At 35.2% G+C, this 11,825-nt stretch overlaps 1 protein-coding gene across 1 annotated transcript; it reads right to left on the bottom strand.

Annotated features, from left to right (window-relative positions):
* Nucleotides 1-822: 822 nt before the first annotated feature.
* LOC121316341 (DNA excision repair protein ERCC-6-like 2) lies at nucleotides 823-11,514 on the bottom strand. The gene is made up of 9 exons (XM_041251440.1): nucleotides 11,491-11,514; nucleotides 10,642-11,058; nucleotides 9,538-9,654; nucleotides 9,071-9,264; nucleotides 8,301-8,462; nucleotides 7,869-8,054; nucleotides 3,406-3,477; nucleotides 3,008-3,099; nucleotides 823-941 (listed from the first exon to the last, which is right to left on the bottom strand). Exons 1-9 carry the CDS (start codon nucleotides 11,512-11,514, stop codon nucleotides 823-825), a joined length of 1,383 nt encoding a protein of 460 aa, XP_041107374.1.
* Between the last annotated feature and the right edge of the window lie 311 nt (nucleotides 11,515-11,825).

Here is an 11,825-nt window from a genome sequence, read left to right as displayed (position 1 = left end):
AGAACTCGCTTGCCATTTAAACTTTTCTGTACTGATCGTTTTCACTCAGGTTCTTTAGCTTTTCAATACCTTTCAGACAGCTACAGCTGCTATCTCTTCGCAGCAGTGTGGGAGGCATTTTGTGTTGCTTGCCGCAAGTCATGTCTGTGTAAATCTGTCATATCTTTTCATAACGATGGTTCAAACTGGAAAACTGAACTATGTCTTTGTATTCAAACCTCTCCCTGAGCATGTCTAGATGTTCTCCAGTTTGATCTGACTTTCTATAAAGTTCTATAAACTGCAGTGGCAAATCAACAGCTGATTAATAATGACCAGGGGTGTGAATAAATATTGAAGAAATCAAGATTATGTCCAAAAACATATTGCAGACATATGTACAGCGCAAGTGACAGCAAAGTTAATTAGCATTAGTACATTTAGTACTTTAGCTAGTTACCAAAAATAAGGGCTACTGTAAAACAAGAAAATTTCACGAGCAAGAAATGTTTGCTAATTTCGCATTTATTAAAAAGCTGCAAAATTAATGTGCCGTGAAATATGTTACTCATACATGTGCCGTACATTAAAAGAAAAAGAAGCGCAAACATTTATTGCAGCAAAAATGGACCTCGAAGGCCATTAGCGAAATTAAGTTGCCACAAAGAAATCCTGTTTTACAGTACTCCATTCCAAACTCTCAAACCAGATTTCACCACTCTGGTGTAGCGTTTGATAATATGCAGACATAAATGTTATTGTTATGGTAAGTGATAAGTGTAATATTACACTGTACTTAATAAAATAGCATTGGTATCTATTGTACCTCAAGGATTTCTCTTGCTAGACAGGACCCTTCACTCTGCATACGAAAAAGGTGCTGAATGCCAAAAAGCTCCCCCGAATGCGCTTCTGAACCTTGTACTGCCTCAAAGTAGCATTGGCATTTTCACTTCCAACAACTGCACAATGAAGTTGCTTAAAGAAAATAAAAAAAGACACAATTAGAACACACTTAAAGGAGGACAGGGAAAGCAATGCTATGTCGGGGGTGCGTTATACTAAAAGCATATGCTTTTTATGCATAATTAAAAGCAGTGCACGTTACAACACTTAAAATACGTTTCCTGATTACATTTATTGAACACTTCTGCAAAAGTCCATAAAAAATATACATTTCTGTGCACGGAATGCAATGGAACAAATTCATGTAAAGTACAGGAAATGAAGTGAAACAGCAAGCCACCAAGTTGTCGATGGAGCGAGCTGTGTTTTTAGTTTTAAAAGTAGTTGACATGTTAGTTGAATAGTTGCATCACACCGTTAGATAGGCAAGCTCTCTGGTTCGCTGTTTAAGTACTGCGTTGGAAACCAGAAAGACCACGGTGCAGCAATTCAAATACCAGAACCAGTTATTGTGCCTCTGTCTATATACTAAAGAGCAAGAGAGATGGTGACTTGTAAGAGCATTACAGGATTACAGCATAGGACATATTAGTTTATATTTTGCTGAAATGCATAACTAATGAAGATTAAAGATTGTGACTATACTGATTCATCAGCATTCCAACTCGACTCATAAAAGTTTTTTCTTTTTACTTTTCACAGAACGATTCATCTCAACTGGGCGGGTTAATATTGGGCAATTAGAGTGCATCATTTTCCTAATTTGTAAAACAGTGCAGACTTTTAGATAACTTTACTGTTTTTTTTTTCAATGTAAACATCTGGGCCCGTAGACCCAGAGCCTGGACAGAGCTTCTAAGGATTTACTGTACAAGGTAAACATTCAACACTGAGCCTGCTGTTTCTAATGTAGTAGCTTCTTTTCCTCGGCCCTGGGTATGGGAACAACTTTGTTTCTACACTTAGGATATTAACTTAGAATCAGTACTCCTGAAAACACAATCATGGGTCAGTGTTCATCATTCTGCCTTTCAAAATTTGATTGACTTTTACTTTCATAAACACTGACAGGCAAAGACACAAGGGAAGGAGTATTTAAGTTGATCACCATGGGCACTATTTTTGTCCATACTGAACCGGTGGTATGTTTGGCGCAATTTGTTTTTGACAAGGAGAAAAACAATTTAAATGTAAGAAGGAATTTGAAATGTTAACTAAAAGTTTTTTTTTTTTTAATTGTTAATTGCTAGTTTGAGAACATTGACATTGCACTGGGGCAAACAGAACACAAAGTGGGCCCCATAACTTACATCACAGACACTAAACAGATGTTAATATCCTGTGTGCTGTTGAACTCCTTCACAATCTTGACCCTTTCTTTTGATTTTGTATTGCCATCTAGTCTCCATTATTCAATGCCTTCTGCCATTAAGTTTTTCTCTAGCACATCCAGGAGCTGTCGAAAGGAATATGCCAAGTAAATAAAAACTGTGAGATGGGGACAATATAATACTACAAATGTATTTTATCAGCAATCTACACTGTCAAAAGAACAACTGTAATTTAGATCTACCATAGTTTCCGCTAGCAGGATCTTACTTAATTTCTGTATTGTCACCTTAGAATTATTATTATTAGTACAAACTTCTTTGGGTTTGTATTCATTAAAAAAAAAAACAATATTGCAATAAACATGGAAACTCAAGCATGATATTTACCAATTTAAACAAGAACAAGACAGCACATTTTATTCTTGTATTGTGCGTCATTAAAGAGAGTCACTCTTTTTATGTGCTTCCAAACTGTGTCATTGCACATAGTCAAAATTGGTTCAGTCATTGCTAATGGACTCATATATATATATATATATATATATATATATATATATATATATATATATATATATATATATATATATATATATATAACATTTATTTTCACTTGTACAGACTGTGAAGAAGTTGCTCAGTTATACCATGACATGTGTTCAGATATTTTAATATATACATATATATTTCCTCACAAAAGCCCTTTCAGCTGGTATGCACATTTGCCAAGGTTTCCAGCACCTATGCTGAGCGGGATGAAATGAAGTGTTGTAGAAGAAATATATTTTGCACACCCTGGTCCACAGGGCCATTCTCCAGGTGGGACCTCACATCTCCCGCACAGGGTTCATTGTCTTCCAGCAGGGTGTGCTGCCAAATGTGCCGCCTATATACCCATAAAGTTGTTTAGCTTACAAATTACTTATTATAAAAGCACGAATTGAAAGAAAATAAGAATGAAAGATAAAAAACTATGAAAACTCAGCCGTGCTATCTCCTGTGTATGTTTCAGTTCAGTTGCTAAGCCCAGCACATCACACACATGCAAAGAGGGAACGCGGTCAACATCTGCGGATGCGATTGATGCTGCACTCTCAGTGAAGCAGGAATGATTTGGCAGCAAATCTGTATTTTCTCAGTGAAGGATAACTGAATTGGGGGTTAAAGGCAGCATCAATCATTGAGCGCTCACCTTAGTAGAGAGGGAGAAGAGAAGAACTTTGTCTTTGTTCTCCCTGCAGTGCTCCAGCAGTCGATGCAAAACCTGGGCAAGAAGCAGAGACTTTTATGAAATAAACATGGGGACTGATTTATCAAGGATTACACCAAAATGCAATCAGCACCATTTTTTTGAAAGAGAAAATAAAACTGTCAATGTTGCCAAAGAATAACAAAGAACTCTCCAAAGGTCCTTTAATTAATCTTCTTTAATTCTTAGATAAATCTGGCACATGGAGCTTTGTTTTGAAGCACGTGGAACTAAAAGGAATTAAACAGTTGTGATGGTAAAAACTAGAAGAAGCAACTTAGTTGAAGAAAACTGCAATTCAGTGTTTTTTTCTGAGTATATTCTTCCTATTTTTAGATTCATTCTATTATTCAGTTGATCAGTGTTTGTAAAGCACTGTGAGGTCTTGTGTGGGCAACATGCACTAAAATACATGTAAGCCTCAGGTTCAAAACTGAAAATAGTGAGAGAAAAAAAATGACACGGGTTGATCCATAAATAATGTTACAAGAAGCCAACAGAACATGCAATCACCCACAAGGTATTGGTTGTTTTACTGTAGTAATAGGAGACACAAATGAATCCTGCATATAGCTGGCATGTAATTGAATGAAATAATAAATAAATAAATAAATAATGCGATGGTTCACACATCTGTGGAATAATCTTACCCAAATAACCAGAGGATTGCATCTCTGCATTGCTCTGTTTATATACACCCCAGAATGTTTGCAGCTGTGTCCCTCAAGATGTTCCTCGGCAGGGGAAGCAAATAATCTTGGGTGGGTTTTATAATAGTGAGCCTGTTATTTCCATGAGAAGCATGTCCACATCTGGCAGTGGTGGCTTCAGCCCTCAGTGCTTAACCAATCCATTGCAGCAAAATGGGGAGTGTCTGTACACTGTCCAGAAACTGCAAACCTTTACTCACATAAACACCTTTACTCTTTTGTTAAGTTATACCATTTTAACTATAACACATGTAAAATGATTGTTTATCATAAAAATACATAAATCCATGATTTAAGTTGTTTTTTAATATGAATTTAAAAAAAAAGTTAAAATATTCCTGCATAATACAACCAGCATATGATTAAGTCAGCTATGATTCAGAAAAAAACTAGTTTCTGAATTCTGCTCAGTAGATACCCATGATTCAAACCCCTTGCTTCAAGTGTTATGCTTTTTTTTTTAGTGTGTTATGGGATTTTGGGGGAGCTCCCTAATAAAAGACGAATCTCAAAACAATAATAATATAATACAGTAATTGTTACAGCTGTATATAATGGTATTTAAAATTGGATTCATTTATCCGCTTTTTTACTCTGGTCCCATCGCAGACAGATATGCAAAGGATTACTAAGGTCTTTATTACATTCATAGGTTTTAATACATCTTTCTTAGTGTAATGAGTGTCTTAATAAAGATTTAACCGCATATATGCTTGTTTATTTTGTTTACTGTACTGTTGACTGGGGGACATTTTGAATGTCAGCTTATTGTGCGGGAATTTACACAGTCCATCACTTACTGAGGGCGAATCACATTAAAACAAACGTGGTGGTCACTGTATGCCATGAAAAACTATAATATAGAGCATGAACAGAAAATAGAATAAATGACTAGAAAAAGTAACCAATGTATTTGTTTTAAATTTATTTATTAAATTAGTGCCTAGTAAGCCTATAAATTACTAGCAATTACAAACATTGGTAGCGGTAGTTCAAAATCGCCATCAGGTTCCACTGCCTTATCCTGAAATACAAGAGAACTGTCTTCAGTGCAGTGACGTTATATGCCGCATTAAAATAAAAAATAGTATTTATTTTAATATAGTCCTTCACAAAATAACTAGTGCACCAATATGTTTTTAAAACTAAAATAAATCTACAATATACAGTATGATCTTATTGATGTAAGCATTTGCAGCATAAACAAGATACGTCATGGTTTTTCATAACATATCCTCTCTATATATTATTAATTTGTGTCGTTGTTCAAAAACAAAAACTGTATATGGCCTTGCTGTAACAACAGAGCAGGGGTGCCAAAACTTCCTGACCCTACGAGCCATATACCAACATTTTCATATTTCATCACAAAGACACAAACAATGCTAGTATTTTAAACACCCTTGAACTGCCTAGGAGCTGCTTGAGGCTCACGAGCTGTGGTTTGGCCACCTCTGCAAGCATGTCTGAAAACAAAGATTGATTCAGTACCAGCATATTAAAGTAACAGCCAAAGAATATTTATATAACTACAAAAGGCTCACAGCATACTGTAATATCAATGTCTGTTTTCAGTCATTTGTATCAAACATACCAGCTGGTGTGTATGATTTACTATACCTTCAATTTGTCACTATACTTGGGTCAGAAATAGTTTCAAAGGCAGCATGTTTGCTCTGTTGTACAAAGTCTGGAAATCTGTTGAATACTTGCATGCAGACATGGTTCACATAAACCTCCTTAAAAACAAACAAAAAAAAGACTGGTTTCTATAATGTTCTAGAAGAACACTGTAAATATTTGTCTCTTTTTAATTTCTGTAGTTGACCACATATTAATTTATTTAAACTGCCTATCCAAAGGTTAAAAACAATGAGACACTGACTGATACATTCATTGGACACCACCTGTAATGGAACTTTATTGAGACAATCTTAGAATTCAGCTGTGTACCAGCTAGGGGTGGGCATGTGTAAACTTTTATTTGAGTATTCGATTAGAAAATGACTAATCGTTTACTCTGTCTTGTTTTGCCACAAATATAAATGGTCTGAACAGACCATTAACCATGCTGAGCATGCTGCTGAAGATCAACGTATTATTATAAATAAATCATGACCTCTGTCCACGGCTGTAAATTACTCAAGCTTCTGACAGAAAATCAGGCGTTCTTAAAAGTGTAGGGTGATACCAACACTGCATCAATGAACGAGATTGCAACCAATGCAGTTTTTAAAAAATGTCAATGTCATTGTCATTAGAAAACATTTAATTAAAAAAAAAAAAAGTTTTGTTTGGGGAAATGTTACCAAAGTAGACACTAAAACAGTAAAATTCACAATTTGCAGTAAAATATTGAGCTATATAAACAGCATAGGGACAATAAGCCCCTATAATACAAACATGTGTCCACCAACTTGCAGAGAGAGGCCTAGTCGCAAGCCTGTTGACTGTGAGACAGAGTATGCTTTGCAGAAGCAGCAGAAGTACCACAAAATCACAATGAACCATTACAGCTTGCTCCACAAAATGCACTCCTCCAAGGAGCCAATAACAAACCCAATGAAATGATCACTAAAGATACAGTGACTACCAGCACTGTTGAAGGGTTAAAAATAGATAAATAAATAAAAATAATGTTTTGTAGTTTTAACTTGACTTTTAGTGAAACACATTCAAAGATCGAACTTCTACTCTGTGCCAGTACAGTACATTATTTATAAGGCTTCATTTACGCCAGGACCGGCAGGTATGTACCGCATTTATTAAGATGTGTTAATTAACGTGAACATTTATTTATATTTTATAGTTGTCCAATGAAGTTATCATTTATTGATTCCTTATAACCTGTATGTTATTATGTTGCCTTTAATTGCTATTTAGAAATGATGCATAAGTTGGGCTTTATGTATACTGTACTAGTATTACACTTCCTGTTAATAAAGAGCTACTTATTGAAGTAAATCAAATTGTAGAGATTATTTCTTTAGGTATTACTTCAACTTTGGTATTATGTAAGCATTATTTTTAGTTAGTGGCACGTTGCTGTAGAGTGTAACAGTGTCATCATTTAGTAAATGACGTGGATACGACTATTAAAATATAATAGTACAACAATAGTACAACTATAAAGACCCAATGTCACAGCATGTAGTCATTGACATGGTCAGGCCTTAAAGCAATGCTGCAGTGAAAAGGATTAATTTTTACTGGACAGCTTTGGTAGTGGAACTTGAATAAGAATTTTAGTAATGTCAATATCTAGAAGCATTAGGCATTTATCATTTGGACATCAAAAAGTCACAGGACCTCAATATTGCGGCCATCTTAGGTCAAAGAGAAGGGGGGAGCGGTTAGATATTGCAACAGAGGTTTCACAACACTGAAACAATGAAGTTGTCAGCTTCAATGGTTTGAGATATTAGCAGCAGCAGGTGCTGTGGTGGTACTTTGAAAAACTCATACAAGTGCCCCTTACAGGGATGCTTAATTAAGCAGAAGCCAATGAACACAAATAGTAAAGAGGCAACTCATTTGCTGGATACCAATGCAAACCATTGAGGGTTCCTTTTCTAGCAACAGCTGATTTTGTTGGAGCCATAACCCTGAAATTCTTTGCTATTTTAATTACTTCAATTTTGGATCAACATTCACAATCTCCAAGGAACATTTCTTTAAATAAATGTATTTAAGTACTGGCAACTAATAAGAGACTTGGTTCTCCTCAGGAACCAACAAGACAGTTTTCTTGCCAGCCTCCTGATAGCCTTCCTCCTCACTGCTAGGTTTATTTTAGTCACATCGTGCTTCTGCCCGTGCGCTACTGGATCAGAAACCTTTGCTTTAAAGAGATATAGGCTGCCCAAGCATCCTGGTATAGCCCTAGAAAATATAAAATAAATTTATTTCAGACAAGAAACGACAACTAAAAATTATGGTAAATAATGTATATTTTACGAATATACTGTATGTCAAACAGAAACAGACCATTTCTTAAAGTTCTAGGTGTAAACAAAGTTTTAAAGTGGACTAAGATGATTTATGCTAAAGTATGCAATTTATACAATAAATTTTGTCACTATGCATGCTTTTTCTTTCCAAACTGCAGAACACGTGTGAGACACTTACAAGTCCATTACGCACCACAGTTCTTCCATATTATTCTGAAGAATGGTTCCAGTCAATCCGACTCGAACGTTGCACTTTAGAGCTCTCATATCCTGTGTTATCTGAGAATTTGGATTTTTTATCTTATGAGCTTCATCAACAATGACAGCAGACCACTTGATGCTGCAGAAATAAAAATAATTCAGTCAGTAACACTGGATTTACAAGCTAATTTAACTTGAAGCAACACTAGGGCTACAAGAAACTCATATCATTTGATCCTGTCCATAATATTTCGTAAAAACCAAGGACAATATTGTAATAGGAATTTATTATTATAGTTATCAAAACACAAAAACAAAAATAAAACAACAAAAAAAACCATAAAAGTACTACAGCAAGTCTTTATTGTGTAGTTTAGTATTTTATAATGTTAAAGAATAACTCTTTACCACTGAACTAAAAACACCCAGGTGCTTATATGTCCTCTGGATATAAATCAGGTGCCACTATTTAATGTAAACGTCCCTTTGTACTTGTTATTTTGATTAACAAAGGCAAAGAGAAACTAATGCATATGTGATAAATACTCTTTAGATAGGTGGATAAAAAACAGGATACACTTGAAAGCTGCTAGACTAAAAAAAAACTTCTAGTGTTGTCATAATAATTCACATACATGTGTTTATAAAGGGTTGTGATGCCAACAACATGTAAAGAACTCTGAAATGGACACAGGTAACAGAATGGTTCCCATGTTTTAATTAGTTAATAGTTAATAGATGTACAACCTGTTAAAATCACTGAGGCAAAGGTGTAGAGTCTCGTAGGTTGTCAGGGCAAAGTCACACTTTCCTCTTTTCACGCAGGGAAATTCAGCTTCTTTCCTAGTGCCATGCAATATGGTACCTCTGAAATAACCCCTGGTGTCCAACTCATCTTTCCAGTTATATAGGACAGAGAGGGGCGCAACAATTCGAAATATCTGGAACACATAGACCGAAAAAAGCAGGAAATTAGAGAAGAAATTCTCAGATTTCATCAGACTGTATAATGTGTTTTACAGATGAGATGTATGGCCTAAAACAGCTTTCAACAAAACAAACAAACAAAAAAATCTCACTGATAGATTAGGAAATGTACATGTATAAATGTGTATGTACAACAGTTAGCATATTGTATACACATTAAAACATTCTGGTATCTTAAACAAACAAAAACAAAACACACACGGTTCTAAATCATAAATATGGCTTACCTTTTTGGCTTCAATTGGTCTAGATTCTTTTTTCTTGAGTAAGAATTCTGGCATGTTGTTCTCAATGTCCTCTCGAGTCCCTTTTTTATGCAGTACAGCTGCCAGAAAGGAAATATCCTGAAACCACAATGCAGGAAAGTCTGTTATACTGAAAAACATTGTCTTTAAAGGTCAATTTGTTTTAAGGTAAACAAAAAAAAAATTATCTGTAACCAAGTGGGCTACATACTATATTTGTGATTATTAAATGTATGTGTGATTTTCTCTAATGAGTTTGTTGCACACAATCATATTTATTGTGCTGTCCGACATAACTAATTTACAGAAAAAAACATCTTTAAAAAATGTGGGGTTTCAAAATAAATTTTAAACATACTGTATTACCCTCATTAGAATACATACTGACTTTACAGTGTAAAGATGCACATAGTGGTGAACCTGAAATAAATACATACTGTCACTGTGAATGGACCAGATGCAGTGGACGTAGATCTGTGCATATATTCTTACATGGTAGACTGGGTTTCACACCTGGGAATCGCTTTCAGCAGGATGTAAACCCAGTTCAGCTATTCTCAGCCCAGCTGTTCTTAGAAATAAGTCCATAAAACAAACATAAAGGCAATTGCAGCGTTGTAGTAGGCCTCAATGACGCACACCTTGTGCTTCCATATTGCTTAATGGCACAGTACTGACACTGCTCTCCTGTTGTTTTCTATGGTCGGCAACCGTTCTTTTATTACTCAGTACTAGAACTGCAGATAAAGCATGGCTGAAATAATTAAGCTGATTAAAGGCTTCACTGGGGCCCTCAAGTTCTACTCTCAAAAAGTTAACTCTTTGAATGAACTACAATGATTATTTCAGACAAACAGGTAAATAAATAACTTTAAAAAGCTGTAGTATAATAGTAAACATGTCGTTGCTGTGGCGTGTTCCTCAAGAAATCCCTAGTTCAAATAATGCTTTATTGACAGTTCCATTATTACCTACTCACACGCCATAGCAATGCCATCATCCCTTAATCGAATCACGACCAGCATATATGCATTGTACAGGGGATGTAATATACCATTATACTCTTATGGGTTACGCATGCCTTACCTGTACTGTTTTTCCAAGTCCCATATCATCTCCAAGAATGCAGCCTCTGCCTTTAACATAGTGACTGTAGATAAACATCACTCCTTCCCGCTGATAGTCTTGTAAGTATCTATTGATTGTGTATGGAATACATTCACCATGTTCAGATAACATACATGGCAGTGCAGGGCCTGGCGGTTTCCTGTCATGGAAAAATGGTTTCTCCAGATCTTCATAGTCAAATATGAAGCTTCTCTTGTGTGACTGAGGGCACTTGATCTTCTGAAGCTTTTTAACCGACACAGTCTCTTCATCAAACCCAACAAACTTCATGACAGCCACAGCTTTATCCTGTTCTTCTAAGACTAGCGTTTTTATTCTCGCTTCATTGAGCTTCCCATCACCCGAGGTATCTATTCCCTTCGCACCACCTCTCCTCTAGAAAGAAAAATACGTTTGAATGCAACAACTGGAAGCAGTACAGTAACAGGTACTGCCACTGTATTTTACAGTAGAATCAGTCAGTTACTTTCTTTAAAACATTACAACAACTCTCTAGGCTAGAAACTTTGGATTTTCCCATAAAATATCATAGCTTCCAAAGATTATGTTTAAATGTAGTACACATGTAAAAAAACAAAAAAATGGTGGTAGATACCTCTTGTTAAACTGAATGAAGTTTGTTTTGGAGATCGAAATATAAAATTCCAATGCTGGTCATGTACCAACGGAGTAATTATGATTTGTTTCCCACGACAAAGCTTAGTACAGCAATTGCACAACAGCAGCCCCCAAATACAGGGATAAAACAGTAGCTTTTTAAAAAGCAACTAATTCATAAGTTCAGTGTTAACTAAATGAGGAACATACGTCACCAGGGATGAGCAACGACATTTACCTATTCCGCTATTAGACTCGGATTGAGATTCTGACTTCGTCTGGGTCCGTTGATATAGTTTTACTACTCGACAGTTAATAATAGCGTGTTAAATAAAATCAAGCATGTAACAGACAAATCGTGTTTATATATATATATATATATATATATATATATATATATATATATATATATATATATATATATATATATATATATATATATATATATATATATATATATATATATATATATATATATATATATATATATATATGCGCGTGTGTGTGTGTGTCAGTTACGTTTTACCACCATTGTATTAAGAATA

Source organism: Polyodon spathula, chromosome 1 (assembly GCF_017654505.1).
Source record: "Polyodon spathula isolate WHYD16114869_AA chromosome 1, ASM1765450v1, whole genome shotgun sequence".
Classification (NCBI taxonomy): domain Eukaryota; kingdom Metazoa; phylum Chordata; class Actinopteri; order Acipenseriformes; family Polyodontidae; genus Polyodon; species Polyodon spathula.
This window is presented reverse-complemented; position numbering and strand designations above follow the sequence as displayed.